Genomic DNA, 18,320 nt, shown 5'->3' on the forward strand with positions numbered 1-18,320 from the left:
TTGCATGAGCTCCTTGTTTTTCAATGCAGCATAGTATTCCATTGTGTGAATATACCACAGCTTCTCTATCCATTCATTTGTTGTTGGGCACTTAGTTTCCAACTCCTTGCTATTGTGAACAAAGCCATAGTAAACATAGGTGTGCATATCTGCTTGGATGTCAGTTATGGTCTCTTTGGGGTATATTCCTAATAGAGGAATTACTAGGTCAAATGGTATTTCTATTCCTAATAGAGGAATTACTAGGTCAAATGGTATCTCTATTTACAACTTTTTGAGAAAGTGCCATACTGCCTTCCACAGTGGTTGAACCATTTCACACTTCCACCAGCAGTGAATACGGGTTCCAGTTTCTCCACAACCTTTCCAGCATTTGTTGCTTGTTCTTCTGTTAAATTTTGGTAGTTTTACTGGGGTGTGATGATATGTCATAGTTGTTTTATCCTTCATCTGTTTCAACGGAGTATTCATTATTTATTCCTGCTTTTCTTAGTTTCCCTCCAACCCCCTTGTCAGACCTGTTATATAACTGTTGTCCTTTTGTGATTAAGATATTTCATTCAGCATAATGTCCTAATTATGTCACCATTTTATATAATATTTTATGAGTTCTTTGTTATGAACCACAGATGTTAAAAAGAGTAGAAATAGGTGGATTGTGGGAGCCATGTCTGACTTCATGGAAACTGGTTTTGTATTGTGGAGGTTGCTGATGTGGCCTGCTGATGAGAACTGTATCCCTTTGTAAAGTTAAAAGAGGTCAGCTGCAGCCATCCTTGTTGATTTTAGTCAAAAGGTGCTCAGGTGGCCTAGTGCTAAGAACTGACAACCTAAAGGCGGGGAGTTCAAAATCTACCAGTGGCTCTGAGTAAGAAAGATGGGCAAACTTCTCCGTGCAATTTATACTTTCTGAAAATCCGGCAGACGGTCAGCTATGAGTTTGTTTCAACTCAATAGCACTTAACAATGTAACAAGTACTTTATTAAAGATTTCCTCAAGGCTAAGAAGTTGGCAAAAATGAGCAATTTTGCTTTGCTCTTGCCTGGTCATCTTCAAAGTTGACTGTAAGCCAGCACACATCTTCTATTTACAATACAGTTGAAACCTAGAGTTGATTGACTCCAGTGACATTTTCTCCTTCCTCTTCTACTAACTACTATTCTCTGCCTTTGTAATGGAATGGCCCTTAACTAAGAACAGCTAGTTGTTAGCGAAGATAACTGGGGAGCAAGAGAGCCTGGGCTAGAATATTGATGTTAGTGTCTTAATATAACATATTACTTTTAATTGGACACCATTGTGTAGTAAAGAGAGATGGCGTATTCCTTCCATACATAGTCTTGGAAACTCATTGGGGCAGTTGATGAGTAAAGTTGAGCATAATGTTCTGTGGGGTCACTTTAAGTTGGAATCAGCTAGATGGCATTGAGTAGGTTAGTTGTTGTTGTTATGTGCCTTTGAGTCACCTGCGACTCATAGCGACCCTATATAAAACAGCCCTAAACCTTGCTCTATCCCTTGCCAATCTTACAGTCTCCAACACACCTATCCCTACTACCCCACTGACTGAATCAATCCATCTCTGGGGTCTTCTCCTGTGCTGTCCATCCACCCTCCCAAGCATGATGTCCCTCTCCAAAAACTGATGCGGCCTTGCAACATGTCCAAAGTTATGTCAGACGGAGCTTCAGAATTCTTGCCTGAAGAAGTAGCCTGGCTTCACCCTCTCCAGGACTAACTTGTTCTCCTAGCAGTCCATGGTATATTCCACACTTTTCTCCAACACCACAGCTCAAAGAAATTAACTCTCCTTCTATCATTCCTAGTCATTGTCCAGCTCTCTGATGCATAGCAAGTAATTGCAAAGATGATGGCCTGTATTAGGTGCACCTTAGTCTCTAGACTGACATCGTTGCTCTTCAGTACTTTGGAGAGGTCTCTGATAGCAGACTTTCCCAATGCAGTTAGTCTTTTAATTTCCTGGCTGCTGGTACCAACAGTGTTGATTGTAGAGCCAAGCAAACTGATGCTGTCAACAATTTCGATCTCTTCATCATCTATTGAGTTCGTTAGAGTTGTGGTTAAGTACCACTGAACTGATTGCAATTCAGGAAGCCCTCATGTGTGCAGAGTAGAACTGCCCCATAGGGTTTTCAAGGCTGACTGCCAGACATTTCCTAAGGCACCTTGGAGTTCACACTTTTTTGGCTGGTAGTTGAGTGTGTAACTGTCGTACCATTCAGGGACTCCTACAGCAATTTTTAATGAAGTAATAAAAAAATACTTAAATGATAAAACTATTTATACATTTTTAATAAACAAAGCTCTTTTTTCCGATCTTAAAATACTTTTCTATAGAATAACAATTTTCCCATTCTTTACTATTAAAGAAGGGACGAAACTAAGTGATCACTGGTATTTATATTGGGTTTTAAAAAAATACAGATTCTCTATAATCTGATGACATTTTTAATATTTTAGTAAACATATTTTTTTGTGTCTCACAAAAGAAGTTCTGTAGTTTTCTTTGTACAGGTCTTTTGTGTGTCTAGTTACATTCACTCCCATGTATTTAAATTTGTGGTTGGCTAAGGTAAATGGTATTACTTTCTTGGTTTCCTTCTCTGAGTTCGTTGTTATTGTAGAGGAATCCCACTGAATTTTGGATATTGGTCTTATATCCTGCCACTCTACTAAATTGTTCTACTAGCTCTAACAGGTTTTTTGGTTGAGTTTTTGGGGTTTTCTGTGCACACTATCTTATCATCTGCATACAGTAACAGTTTAACCATCTATTTGTTGATCAGGATGCCTTTTATTTCCTTCTCTTGTCATATTGCCCAGCAAGTACTTTCAATATAATACTGATAGAAGATGACACTAATTTTTAAGTGCTTAAATATAATTTCCCAACTAGGTTGAAAGTAATTTAAGAGATGCTAGTAAACAGATCTGTTATTTAATAATAAAAATGAGGTATGATGGTCATTTTTTTCCTTCCGTTTAAAAAAAATAACAAAACTAAAGCTAATGGCATTAAAGTGGAAAGGAAATGAAAGGTAAAAAACTCCACTTCTGTGCTTTTGTGCCAAAAGTGCCTCTTGGCACTTATCATCTTTCTCCCTGCAATTAACCTTAACCATTATGCTGCCAACTCAAAGGCAGGAAATTCATATCTCCACCAGCTGCTCTACAGAAGAACAATCTCCTCCCCTGCGCTTTACTGCCTCTGAAAACCCACTGGTGAGCTGTGAGTCAGTTGACTCCACAGCACCTAACATCAACGCTACAGAGTTCTGGTGGCATAGGCCATAGGAACTATACCACTAACCCCAAAGGTTATGCCTCTCTGGTAGTTTGAGTACTATGTCTTCTTGTGATTTATAGCCTTGGAAACCCAATGAAGGGTAATTTATGAGCCAGCTCTCACTTGATGGCAATGATATATGTAGCTCTCTTTCCACGTCCTTATGGTGTCAGTCAGCGTAATCTGCGCTGACATTTAGCCAGGATTCATCAGTTTAGCCCTGATATTTCCAGCTGGCTTCCCCACTGTTTGTGGGGATTGTCAGTTCCCACTGTTTAATATTTTCATTATCTCCAATGTGTAAAGCATCCCATTCTTGTGACTGTAACATATGTTATTGTAGCTGACTGCAGTTGAGTTGATCACGACTCATAGCGACCCTATAAACAAAAGACCTGAAGCCTTTCTATAACTATCTTGGTTTCTTAAAGTTCTTAGATGGAACTCCAGAATTCCCCTAGCATGTTAATCATAAAATTGGTATTATGGAGGCTTTTATGAAAAACCACTGAAGCATCAATTTTTTTTCATTTTACAGTTTCTAAGTGGCTATGCTATACCCATCTGACTAACTCTAATACCTTCTTAACCCATAGTTCCCTGAACTGCGGTTCTACTGTCCTTGAGAGCCACTCAGATGAATCTACTTGATAGCAATGCAGTTCAGTTTAGGTATGAAGTCTCTGGGTGGTCAGAAGTGCTAACATATCTGACTCTTAACAAAAAAGGTTGGAGGTTTGAATCCAACCAAAAGATCCTTAGAAGAAAAGCCTGAAGACCCAACATTAACATCCCCATGGAGTACAGTCTTCTTTGATACATATGGATCACCATGGATTAGAGTTGACTAAACAGTGAAGATTAAACAGGGTTGATTCAATGAGTGGTTTAATCTTGATCTTTTGGCAGTGGCATTTTAAGTGTTCAGCTGGAAAGGTAAGGTCAAAGGAATGTTTCAAAATGCTCCTAGTAACCAGATAACATTAACAGCTCTCCCTTCTACTTCACTACTTTGTACTTATACAAATAAACCTTGTAAACTCTGTGCTCAAATTAGTTCTTAAAAGCACAATGACCTGGTGGTGGCAGCAGGAATTCTCTCATCTTAGTTAATCTTACAACCATAACGATTAAATAGCATTAGAAAAAGAAAATATTCAACACTGATGTTTTATTTTCTGAACTGTATTAATCTTTACAAAACAACACAACAAAAAGAAGCAGTATCAAAACCAGTGGAGTTTACAGAATTTCTGCACCAGTTTTCATAGACGTCAGTGATTATGAAACTGGTTTCCATATGACTACTAAACTGGCTGATATCCCTCTTGGTCGTGTGCACTAGGGGTATCTGTTTTGGAGCTAATCAAGACTAGTTTTTAATAAGCACCAGTCATTTTTTTTGAAAACTGATTTGGCTTGTCCAACAAAGTAAACACTTTCAGCTCTGTGGCATTTTCATCATTTTAAAAAACACTGAGAGAAAATATGGAATGTATATTGGTTTGGATCGGAACCAAATCTTCTGAGTTCCAAATTACCCTGAAGAACACTGACGTGATCTGAAGGGCAAATTAAATACTACTCCTACACCTCAGGATGTACAAGGCAGCTACTGTATTTCTAATGAAAACAACATTTCATTCAGAGTGTGCCCAGAGTTTGGACTCCATCATAGTTTCTGCATCCTCTATCTTGGATTATGGTTTCCACAAATAGGGCCATATTATTAAACAAAAGTTTAAGACAAACAAGCTCTCTGGTAGAGATTAATTCATGTAGAGCAAGTCTCCTTGCTCTGGACCCTGGGTGACCATAAAGAAATGAAGAAGCCTTGATTACTGGATGCTGAAGAAGAAGCATACTTAAACTCAGTCTGGAAGCAAGCAGAAACGAAGCTGGAACTTGGCAGTGGTGCTCACTCACCACTTGTTCTACAACATATTTTGTTTAAATAAGGGAAGTATGGTCCAGTTTTGCAATATAGCTGCCAGTCTCTCTTATCTTCATTAAAAAAAAAATAAATAAAATCATTGCCTGGCTAGCAATGAGATAAAACACTGGCCCCAAATTCTGATCAAACGTCTCAGTATTAGATGAAGAACAAAACCAGACCAAACTCAAACCCAGCCAACAGGTGTTCAAAATTGCACAATTAGACTTGAATGCAAATTAAACTATATACAGTCTGGTATACGTATCACTGAAATGGTTTTGAGAGCATGAAACACTTCTATTGAAAGAAAATTTACCCAATATTATTCCAATTTTCATTAATTAAAGGAAAATGGACATATGTATGCTTCATCTTTATAGATATGAAAAAGGAAGTGAGAAGGCAAAGCTGAGAGACACAGATGCTGCCCAGAGGGCAGCGGTGGCATTTGGTTGTTTTGGTCTTTGTACCAGCGACTCCTACACCCTGGCAGATATCCAGTTCCCGCTGGACTACACAGTTTTCCTTGCAGTCAAGACTCGAACGATGGACCCCACTCCTCCAGCGGCAAGTGCCTAAAAACAAGCCAAAGGGTAAAGACTGAAAGGATCATAAAGGATCAATTCTAAAATTAAACATTCTTTTCCCACGGGGAACGCGCATACTTCCATAATATACTACATTATGAAAGGAGTTCTTAGGGCTGCCAAGCTTATACTAATGGTTAAGTAAGTACTCTAATTCACCTACATAAGAGAAAGAAAAGAGAAAAAACAAAACACAAAACAAAGGGGGAATGTATGCAGCACAGATTTTCAATAAATTTAATAAATATCTCTTGAGCACCTACAATACACTATGACACATTCTTGATGGTGGGGGCCCAGTAAGAGACAAATCTCTCTGCCTTCCTGCACATAGATACCAGTGAGTTTCTAGTTTCCATTTGAGCATACTGTTTCCAAATAACAGTCACAGATTAAAACAAACAAACCAACCCACAAAACACCCTTGCAGTATAATAAAGCAAACAAGACTCAACTCAAGTTGCCATCAATTCTGATTCACAGCAACAGCATATATTGGCCAGAGCTGAACTGTGCTTCCCAAGGATTTTCTTTTTCAAAATGTGATTTGAATGAACTTTACAAAGCAAGTTGGTTTTCATATACATTTGCTTTACAACACTGATTACAGTACCTTAAATACAAATGCCTTTCCTACAGCTGTTTCCTACTTCCTCCCAGTAATTCTCATTTTCATTAACATCTGCTATTGACTGTGCTTCTTATGTACCTCTCTGGGTCTTCCCTTTCTTTAGTGGTAATGTGCTTCAGAGGATTTTCAATGGCTGTTATCTGGTAATAAGACTGCTAGACTTTTTTTTCCCCTTTCATAGAGCTTCTGTGTTAACCAGAACTGCCAGCCTTTGGGTTAGTAGCTGAGCATGCAAACTTTCACATCACTCAGGGACTCCTGTAGCATAATGATCTTGCCTGAAACAAGTCCTCAAATTTAAATTTAGGTCCCTATAGATAACACATAGTTTAAAAATTATTGCTGGCAAAGCAGCAGGGAAATTTATTTGTAAGAGCATATAAAAATCCTCCAGACAAATTTTTATAACATTAATTACAATACCTACAATACAATTTCCCTTTATAATTCTAAATTCCATTGTCTAGCCTATTCCCATTTTTTTTTTAAAAAGATGATCCAACAGAGTGTGGAAATTATTGAACAATATCACTAGTATCACATGCAAGTAAAATCCTGCTGAATAGTATCCAAAAACAACTGGATCATTACCTCGACAGTGAACTACCAGAAGTGCAAACTGGGGATAGCATAGCCAGTATCAGATGGATCTTAGCTGGGAGCAGAGAGTTTCAGAAAAAATGTGCGTCATCTGACAGTGTCAATCACAACAAATTGTGATTAACATTAAGACTGGGAATCCCAGACCATTTGATTATGTTCATGAGAAACCTCTTTGGCCAGGAAGTAGTCATTAGAACAGAGCAAGGAAATGCTGTATGGTTCAAAATCAGGAAAAGACTGTCAGGGATGAATCCTTTCTCTATACCTTTTCAATCTATATGTGGAACAGATCATTCAAGAGGCTGGACTTTATGAGGAAGAATGTAGCATGAAGACTGAAGGAAGACTCATCAAAACAATCAATCTGTGATAAGCAGATGACACAACCTTGTTTGCTGAAAATTAGACGAGGACCTGAAGTGTTTGCTGCAGAAGATTATAGACTGCAATCTTCAACACAGAATGAAGCTCAATATCAAGAAAACAAGGATTCTCACCACTGGGCCAAATGAGCACCATGATGGATGAAAAAGAGATTGAGACTGTTAACAATTTCAGCTCACTCAGTTCCACAATCAACATTCGTGGCACCAGCAGTCAGGAAATCAAAAGATGAATTGCATTAGGAAAATGTGCTATCAGGGACCTCTCCAGAGTGCTAATGAGCAACAATGTCAGTCTAGAGAATAAGGTGTACCTGCTCCAGGTCATCATGGTCTTAATAATTACATGCTATTCATAGAGAGCTGGACAAGGACTAAGGATGACAAGATTTGGTATCTTTGAGCTGTGGTGCTAGAGCAGAGTACTGAACATTCCATGGACTGCTAAGAGAACAAACTGGTTTGTCCTGGAGAGGGTGAAACCAAGTCGCTCCTTGGATGCAAGGATTTTGAAGCACTGCCCAACATACCTTGGGCATGTGGCCAAGAGGGACTAGTCCTTGGAAAAGGACATCACGCTTGGGAAGATAGAGGAATAGCACAAGAGAAGAGGATCCTGTATGCGATGGATTGATACAGTAACTAGGGCAACAGGGGCTAGGTGTGTTGGAGACACAAGATAGGGCAGAATTCAGATATTTTTTTTGTATAGAGTCACTATACTTGATGGCACATAACAACAACAACCCTTGCCTGAATCCAGATCTTTATCTTTGGGCTAATTCTACTTTTTTGATCTTAAACGGTTGCTAATTTAAGGAATAAATGTCTCTGTCTCTCTGTACTACTGGTCACCTCTTAGATTTGTTTATAATTTGGGTGAAAACTGAGCCAAGTGGTGGGTGGAGGGGAGGGAGTTTTGTTCCAGGTATGAATGTCTAAGGACCACTGTGTCTCAGGGTTCCACCAGTCTCTGGTGGTCTGGACTAGTTCATTAGATTAGTAAACCTGAGCTTTATCATGTTTTATAGTTTGTTTCAAATACCTGCCCTCTCTATCCTGAGTGCTCAACTATGATTCCTTTTAGAATGGTCCCCGACAGTCCCCCAGCACCTACTAGTTCTTCTAGTGTCAAGGTCTGACTTTATCGTAATAAGTGGAAGTCATAAATGAATAGTAGGAATCTGAAGCTCTGATGTTCTTCTTTTAAGAAACACTATCTTCATGGATTGGGTGTTGTGCAGATGCTAGGGTGACAAAATTTGACAAATACAGCATCTGCTGTTCTATTGGGAGGAAACAAATAAATGGATAATTCTAGTATGAAATGATACAGTTAGAGTGATAAATAGCAATGACTGTGCTGAGAAGGGTCACGCAATCAGTCTGAAGAATGATCAGGAAAATCAGGCTTGTCTCAGGGACCTGGACTTTATTCTGAGGTGAGTGACACAAACAGATTGGATGAGAGAGTTCTTTCTGATGGCTAGGTGGAGAACAGATTTGAGAGAGGCAGTACTGGCAACTGGGAGACCAGTTAGGAAGCTAAAGTAAGAGACCAGGAGAGATGCTGTGTGTAGTTACATTAGAGATGGACCTAAGAAGTCTCTAAAAGGTAAGACTGGAAACAATGATAACCAGTGATGTTAAGAACAAGAGAAGGCACAATGCTTCAGTTACCTCATCTACAAAAGAAGTATAACAGAAAATTTTCTCCTCCTAACGGAACTTCTTTTTTACATGAGAATTTTAATTCTTTATTTTGAAATAATTTCAACAATTCAGAAAAGATGCAAAGTAGTACATGGAGCTAGGGAATGCCCTCATCAGCTCCTTCTAATATTATCATCTTAAATAGCTATACACAGCTAACAAACCTAGCAAATAGGATTGGTATGATCATATTACTTAAAATCCTTATTTAAATTTCTAAATTTTATTCTGTACTTTCCCACTCATGTCCTTTTTCTGTCCCAGAACCCAATCCAGGATTCCACAATGCATTTAGTCATCATGTCTCCTTAGCCTCCTCCAATCTGTGATACTTCCACATCTTTTTCTTTTTTAGTAATTTTTTTGGTGGTGGTGTAGCCTGTTAGTATAAGGATTAAATGAGCTAATACTTAGAAATACTTGGAAGAGTGCCTGGGACAGAAATGCTCGATAAACACTAGTTATAGGATCTGCAGCTATATATTTGGATTTTAAAGCTAGTCCTTTACCTATAAACTTCGGATGATTCAAAATAATGTTTATTCTCTAAATTGTAGGGTTGCTTTAAGGATTAAAGGAAATGCAATCTGGCAAGCAGAAAATGTCCGTAAATAGCACAGCCATATACATTTCTGTACAAATTAAGACCTTTTAGAGTAAAAGAGGAAATTACTCAAAATTACATATGGCCAACGGGTATAAACTGGGACTGTCATGTTAAGAGTTAATCTTTCAATATGACTTTCCCAGCCATTGCCTGATTTGAACATGTGGATGGATGGAAATATGTGAATAGCATGTGTCAGTCTATCCACAAGGGAACTGGCTAGTCTCACCATTAAACTGAGTGGACTCAGTAGCAGGAGACAACCTTTCCTGCCAGTAAAGATGTAGCAAGAGAAATGTCACATAATCTTTGGGCCCAGAAACTTTTGCTCCAGCTACACTTACAGTAGCAGCAGTCATAGCCAAACCAGAGAACCAACATGAGATGGAGATACTCTAGGACAGCTACCCTCTATGGACAGAACCAGAATACTAGCAGGACTGAGAACCTTGTACCACTGGCCTAAAGCAGTGAGGCTCAAGGACAAAGTGCCTCCGAGTACATTTCAGAAGCTGTCCTGACTGAGTTCTGCTATCAACTACTTGGATTATGGGAGTGTGGGAGATATGTCTGACCTCACGAAAAATGGTTTTATGTTGTTGATGCTGTTGACGGGGACAGTTCCACTTTGTGAAGCTGGTAAAGGTCAGATGGCCATCCCCATGTGGCCCTTGCTCTTTTTACACTTGGGAAGCTGGGAGATATGATTACCCTGTGCCTAAATGTTATCTCTTTTTATCTGATAGTTTGTGAAATAAAATGACTTGACCAAGATGAAAGAGCAATTTTTTGTTTTCCCTATTTTTACCTTGTTTGTGTGTGTGTTTTAAATCCAAGACACTTAAGACAAACATTTAACAGCTTCTGAAAAAACTGAAGTTTGTGAATTGCTACAATATATAGAATACACCATATTAACTATGGTTGGCTCTATTAAAATGCTATCTTGTTTATATTTAGAACAGTATATTAAAAAGGTAGGTACTTATGACTATTTTATCAACTTTATACTTAAAGCTAAACATTCCTCCTACCCTTTCCCTCCCTTCCAAAAAAGGATGCTGAACCAGCATCTGTTATATAGCAAAATATCATACATAAAGACAGAAAAAATAGGGGGGAAGGAATTCTTCATTTCTTTTGTAAATTTTTAGCCCAAAGTTAATTATATTTAATGAATAACAATTACTACTTCATAAGTACTGAACATTAGAGTTAAATGGTTATTTGAAAGATGCTGTCATCATTATTCTCTATTATAAAGGAGGTAGTCATATAGATCTATAATTTATAACTTACTTTTTCATGCCATTGCAGTAACACAGCACTGCTGTTGTCAGAAGGGTTCTCAAAGCCTTTGTAAATATACTTCATTAGGAGATCAACACCGTTCTTATCCAGGGATTGAACTGCCTTTTCAATATCATTGGCTTTAAAAGAGATGAGCACTTTCAATACAATGCTTCCTGCTCGATCCTGAGGGTAAACAAGTAACAGAACTTTTAGATATGTGTAGTTTGAATTACAGAAAGGCACAGCCTTCAAAAGGTGATTTCTGAGTAAAGACATAAACATGGAGGCCTCAGGGATATCTGAAGAAAGGATGCTTGTGACAGGAGAAAGTGCTGTATCTAGTGTACCCAAGAAATAGCTAAGAGACCCAATGTGGCTGAAGTAGAGTGGCAGGAGAGGAAGCCAGAGAGGTTATGGGAGGCTAGATCATATAGGGTCAGTAAGAATTACAGCTTTTATTCTGACAAAAATGAGATCCTGGGAGAATTTGAGAAGAACAGTGACATAATCTGATTTACATTGTAGGAGGATCATGTGGTTCCTACACTGAGAATAAACTGGGGTTGGGGAGGAAAAAAGCAGGCAGACCACTTAAGAAGTCATTGCAATAATAAAGCCAACAGATGAAAGTGGACTGGCCAGCAGGGTAGCAGTGGCAGTGGTAAACTGTGTTGGTGCTGTTAGGTACTGTTGAGTCAGAACTGACCCACAGCTGACTTTCCAGTGGGTTTTCAGAGGTATTAAAATACAGGGAGGAGATTGTTCATCTCGCTCAGAGCAGCTGGTGGATTCAAACTGTGTGCCTTTGGGTTGGCAGCTCAACTCTTTACCATTAAGCTGCTAGAACTCCCTGGTGGTGGTGGTAAGAAGCCTTCATATCCTTGACATAATTGAAGGCTCAAGCATATAGGATTTGCTAAGAGACTAGACTGTGACCGTTTACTGTATCAGTTTCAATTTTACCTCTTGATCTTAATCCAAAAATTCCAGGAAACAAAAAATAAATTTCCAACTGAAATAAAATCTTGAATAATCATTTAAATTTTTTTTAAACTATTATCTGACTAGATCAGGCAAAGATGATAAAGCTTCCTCTCAAATACTTTTGGCAAATTGTTAGGGAGGCTATTCCTTGGAAAGAAGTGTCTAGTATACTTGCATAATAGGATTTTGAGGAAGATCCTCAAAAAGGTGGATTGACATAGTGACTGAAGCAATGGACTCAAGTATGTCAGAAATTATGAGGATGGCACAGGGTATGTCAGGATTCAGATATGTTGCTTATAGAGTTGCATTCGACTCAGTGGCACCTAACAAAAACTGTATTTGCTTACAGATGACACATATGATCTTTCTGCTGCTTGTGTCAGGTTTCTGAAGCCTTGGTGGGATAGTACCTAGCATGCTGCACTGCTAATCAAAATGCCAGTGGTTGAATCCAGCAGCTACTCCTTCGAAGAAAGATGGGAAGTCTCTTCCCATAAAGATTATAACCTCAGAAACCAATGGAAGATTGCTATAAATCCAAATCGACTTGATAGCATTAGGTTTGATTTTTTTCCTTTGACAAAAGGCTGCCCCTAAATCAGTTATTTTCTTACCTATCAAGCTGAGTGTGTACTGTCAGTTCAGATCTGACTGGTACAGGAGGAGATTGTCCCGCCTTCTGCAGCAGAGCATTTGGTGGTTTGTCTCTCTGGAGACTAAGGTGCATCTGATACAGGCCATGGTCTTTGCTATCACTTGTTATGCATCAGAGAGTTAGACAGTGACTAAGGAGAACAGAAGAAGAATTGATGCCTTTGAGCTGTGGTGCTGGAGAAGAGTATTGAGGGTACCATGGACTGCTAGGAAAACAAACAGATTCCTACTGGAGAGGGTTAAACCAGGCTACTCCTTGAAGGCAAGGATTCTGAGGCTCCGTCTGACATACTTTGGACATGTTGTAAGGAGGGACGGGTCCTTGGAGAGGGACATCATGTTTGGGAGGGTGGAGGGACAGTGTAGGAGGAGAAGACCCTCTATGAGATGGATTGATTCAGTGACTAGGGTAATCGGGATGGGTGTGTCGGAGACAGTGCGATTGGCACAGGATAGAGCAGAGTTTAGGGCTGTTGTACATAGGGTCGCTATGAGTCGCAAGTCGACTTGATGGCACATAACAACAACAACACCCAGCTGAGCAAATGGAACACAATTTATTCTTCCTACAACTTGTTTCTCCTAGTCAGGACAAAGTGTTGCCTTCAGCATTTCTGCTAGGCAGGATTTTACAAAATGTTTCTACCACCTTCTGTTATCTTGTGTTTAGAGAACATGCAATTACTCCATTTGGAAAAATCTCTTTGCCTCCAGAGCTATAACCTCTTACTCACAAGCTGTGATAAAATGCACCCATATAAAAGTGGACTGACACTTCAATGGACCAAAGACAATGTGTCCTGTTGCCTAGATAATTACTATGTACTTACCCAAGTTATTATTTACTACCCTCCAATTAAGGAGATTCTTGTTTCTCCTAGGATGCATGAATACCCAGTGACAACAGGGTCCATGCAGTGGGTGTCATTTTAAACAATAATAAAGAAAGAAATCCCACAAACTAGTGAAAGGTTACTGACTGGAATGGCAACTGCACAACTTCTTTGAAAGGCAATTTAGCTATACCATGACAAAAATAAAAAGTGCATTCTTTAATCCAAAGAAATCAAGAATTTAAAAAAATTGTTTCAGTAAAGTACAGGGGGAAAATGATCAATAACATAACTGTATGAGCAAAGGAGATGACATAAAACATATAGCATATCAATAAGTAACTTAAAAATTATTATTTAAAATTCCTAATCACCAAGACATTCACACACACTGCTTTACAGTTTAAAAGTAAATAATGTCACTTAAAACAATTTTTTTTAAAAAAAATACAAAAAAATCTATACTCATTAAAAACAAAAGAAAATCCACGGCTGTCAAGTTGCTTCCAACTCATGATGAACATCCATCAGGTGTCTGAGTCTATTAATCTTTGTGAGAGGAAATTGCCTGTTGTTCCCAAGGCTCCTTATAATCATGTAACCCACTGCTACTAAATCAGAACTCGTATTTGACCCTTTACTGAGTTTGTGACATGGTGAATTCCACTGGTAAGGGGCATGGGAAGAGACTGCCCATCTTGCTCCCACAGAGATACTGGAGGATTCGAACTACCAGACAGGTATGGTCACTGGGTTAGCAGGGCAACCACCAGAGATGGCACACATTACCAGAGCTCCTTTATATTCAAAGAGCTGCACAAAAGTAACAACTGCTCAATTTGCTGGGATCATAGATCATAATCCCCACGCAGCTTTTTGTCTTCTATCATATTTCGTTTCAGTTTACATTTAAAAAGATCATTTAAAAGCAAGCAAATAAGAGTCTTGTTTTGCTTAGACTTGAAGTACTCATTTAAATTCAATCTGCATGGCCTCATCTAGAGATACCCATTATTGTTGTGTACCATAGTTGGTATAGATAATCCTCTGGTGGGCTTTCACAGGCAGTTAACTGCACAGGAGGACACTGCCCATCCATGTCCCACAGAGCAGCTGGTGGCCTCGAACCACGTGCCTTCTGCAATGCAGCTTCTTGTCACTAGGCCACCAGAGCTCCCCAAAATGCCCATAGGACTGCTTTTTTCCTGTCATATGATTTTTTAAACTTTCTCCTCTGTCTACTATGCAGTATTACCATAAGCCTAGAAGAGAACTTCAACTCCAAGACAGTTGGCCCTCCATGAACCTCTGTGGGAACCCTGGAGAGTCAAATGCTGGACAGCTAAACAAGAAGTCTGTGGTTTAAGAACCCCAGTTTTTGTGTGGATAGATGATTTATAGATTCAGAACCCTTATAGGACAGCTCTACTCTATCCTACAGGGTCTTGATGAGCTGGAACAGCAGTAGATATGACTGCTATTTTTCTTGTAAATATTAACTCATCTAAGGGAGTTCCAGTGGTACAATCTGTAGGGAGTTTTGTTGCTAACCCAAAAGGCATTTAGAATCTCTGGTAGTTCAAATGCACCAGCAGTTCCATGTCAGAGAAAGACGGGCAATGTCCTCCCCTCCTGTGTAATATACTATTTCAGAAACCCAATAGTGGGTCAGCTATGAGTCGGTTCTGACTTGATGGCAATGAACTGAGATCTAAAGTTCTTTTATGTAAAAGACAGTAAATAGTTAAAATGTTATCGACTCTGTGAAATGGCAGAGGATTTTGGTATGAGGGAAGCCACCATAACAATCACTCAGTGACTTACCTTTACCGCCTGACTCTTGGTGTTGATAGGGGGGTTTTTCAGAGCTGCTTGAAGAGCAGCTGCCATGTTCCCTGTGAAGGAAGTTAAGGATATAATAGCGAAAAGCAGCCCTCAGGCATCTCAGTGTTACAGCCTTCAGGAATCACTGCTTTTTGGAATTTAGTTTTATACACAAAGAGAAAAAATTACTATGGCCACATTGTTGGGATGTGTCTACTTTAAGATGACGATCAAAGATAAAATGTCAAAAATGAAAGAAAACATTATGGTGTTTTTACTTTTCTAATAAAGCAAAGATCATTTTACCTTTTTAACAGGGAGTCAGCGCAGTGGTTAAGTGCTGGGCTGCTAACCTGGGTGGCTGAAACCTCCAGGGCAGCCTCTGAGGGAGAAAGTTGGCGGTTTGCTTGCCTAATGACCAATTCATTGTCACTGAGGCGATTCTGAGTTATACAGCCTTGGAAACCTTTTGGGGCAATTCTACTTTGTTCCACAGGGTTCAATATGAGTTGGAATGAACACAACAGCAATGAATGTTTCCGGGGTGTGTGTGTGTTTCTGGCTCTTAACTTATCAAATGAACATCAAGATAATCTTTTATTTTCCAGTGAAACATATATGCAAGCAATTAATCCAAAATGATACTAAAAAAAAATCTACAATACATACTATTGTGTACTCTTGAGTTGAAACCAACCCATAGCTGACCCTTCAGTGGGTTTCCAGAGGCAGTAAATAGCATGGGAGGAGACTGTGCATTTTTCTCCCAGTGAACAACTGGTGGATTTGAAGTGTATGCCTTTAGGTTGGCAATACAGCTCCTTACCACTAGACCCCCAAAGCTCCCTAAAATACATACCAGAATTAGTAAAATCCCAAATGGAAACCACCCATTATTAACTAAAATCTTTTATGTGATTCTAACTGAAGGACGGAGACTAAACTTTTACTAGAATTATATTCTGTATTCATTTAAATGCTAATAGAAAATACCAGGAGATCACCTAGCAGTCCGAATACTATACGTTAGTAATTTCTGAATATTGATAGATCATATTATAGAATATATATTAATTCACATGAGCCTAGATGGTGGCTTAAATGTTTTGGTTATTTTTTTAATACTTCATAAAGATTATTCAGATTGTCTTTGACCATACCTATTAAATTCAGTCTCTCTTTGAAACCATCAGTGAGTAAGCAGATATGAGAAATGCAAGGCCAATCAGACTGTCAGAATGTACAGTCATTTCCGTAAAAGGAAACCATACAGAGTTCACTTATTTCCTCTATCTCTAGTGCCTGACTCCCTCTACCAAAGCAGGACTATCTCTCTTGTATCCCTCGGGGTGGGGAGGGAAGAGCCAATACCTGTGTTTTAAAATGAACTAATTCAAATGAAGACCTTACGGATACATCAGTACCTTTTAAGGTACTGATGTAACCATACATCTCAAATATACTAGGCTCACAAAACAGCTATGTATCACAAAGAATGTTTTGAAAAGACATTTATCTTAAGAAAAGGCTCTGACAAAATCCTCAGTTGCTGTCAGTGCATTTTTAAGGCAACTTCTAAAAAGCATGTCTCTTACAGGTTCATTTTTTAAGATGCAAAACCCTTTGACAAATATTTATATAAAGTCAAACACAAACAGCTGCCTTGCAAGAATTGCAGAAATCAAAGGGACATCTGTAGGTTGATAAATGTTTAATGCTGTATTTAGGCACCTTTAAGACTGGATATAGTTGCTACCAAATATTTTAACTATTTTCTCCATTGTAATTTAATAGGACATTGAGGTGGAGAGTATAAATCTTTATTTTACGCACATACTAAAGAATGGTTAGAAAAACATAATGTTCTATCACTGAGAATCTCTAAAACCACAGCTTTTGGTTACTGCAACAGCTCTATTTGTTCCAAAAAAGATCTGATGCGAATGTGAATAACAAGTTATGAATATTCAAATATGCAAAAATCAAACCCAGGAACTAACAGCTACATTTTACCTAACAGGGAAACAATTTGAGGATTACAGAAGCAATTTCGCTTTAACAGAGTGACTTATAATCTATTTTATTCAATGAGTTTATCTGAAATATTTCCAAGGCTTCTGCACTTGACTTGTATTCCCGTTTTCTTCGTACGGTCTTTTTCTTACAGGTAAAGGGCTCTAAGCTTCCTTTTCGCGCTTTATGGTACTCACTTCCTTCCCTGATTAACAAATTCTGTGCAACCTTTAGTGTTTCAAATTCTTTCATATATATATACATATACATATATATATATAAAAAAACCCCACCCCATATAACCCTCCGGGCTGAAATGACACAGGGCTTCAATTCTAGGAACCGCTCCAAGCTTTTTAGCAAGTAATAAATTAGACTAATGCAACCAGAAAGAAACAGTAGCAAACCACTAACACCTCTTCTAATCAAAAGCACTAAGGAGACTCCCGAAATCCCAGGTTTCTGGCTACGAGGGCCCCAATAAACACGGGTGTGGGGAGGACCGCTCACCTCCCCGCAGCCTGACAAGCACCAGCCGCCTCCCCAGCGCCGCGAGGGCGCGGCCGCGCCGGTTCCGGGCTCAGGCGCGGGGAGCGCAACCTGAGGAATCTGGGGGCGTGGGAAGCGCGGCGCGGAGGGCAAGTGGCCCAGGATGGGACCCTGCGGTCTCGAGGCCGCTAGGTCAGCAAGGGGAGAACCTCTCCCTCTCAGAATGGGGACCCCAATCAGGTTCACGCGAGCGGCGGCGCGTGGTGCTCACACCCTGCGGGGCGGCGGGGTTAAGGGCCGGCGAGAACAAGGATATTGTCGCAGGCAGGAGTCCACTTCGCCCTCGTCGGGCCCAGCCTGGCCGTCACCCCCATCTTCCTCGTCCACGAACTTGTTCTCGTCGTACTCATCCACGTCCACCTTCCGGAACCGGGCCGACGACACCGTGTTCTTCGACAT

The 18,320-nt window shown here is 39.4% G+C and overlaps 1 protein-coding gene across 2 annotated transcripts; it reads right to left on the reverse strand.

Annotated features, from left to right (window-relative positions):
- Positions 1-5,756: 5,756 nt before the first annotated feature.
- ARPC5 (actin related protein 2/3 complex, subunit 5, 16kDa) lies at positions 5,757-18,320 on the reverse strand. 2 transcript variants are annotated; one of them, XM_006887756.1, is made up of 4 exons: positions 18,178-18,320; positions 15,360-15,432; positions 11,068-11,244; positions 5,757-5,819 (listed from the first exon to the last, which is right to left on the reverse strand). In XM_006887756.1, the coding sequence occupies exons 1-4, from the start codon at positions 18,318-18,320 to the stop codon at positions 5,757-5,759; spliced, it is 456 nt and encodes a 151-aa protein (XP_006887818.1). The 2 variants fall into 2 exon arrangements, with proteins under 2 accessions (XP_006887818.1, XP_006887817.1); XM_006887755.1 differs by having other exon boundaries at positions 15,360-15,441.

This window comes from Elephantulus edwardii, unplaced genomic scaffold (genome assembly GCF_000299155.1).
Source record: "Elephantulus edwardii isolate Elephantulus edwardi_28Jun2011 unplaced genomic scaffold, EleEdw1.0 scaffold00061, whole genome shotgun sequence".
NCBI lineage: Eukaryota > Metazoa > Chordata > Mammalia > Macroscelidea > Macroscelididae > Elephantulus > Elephantulus edwardii.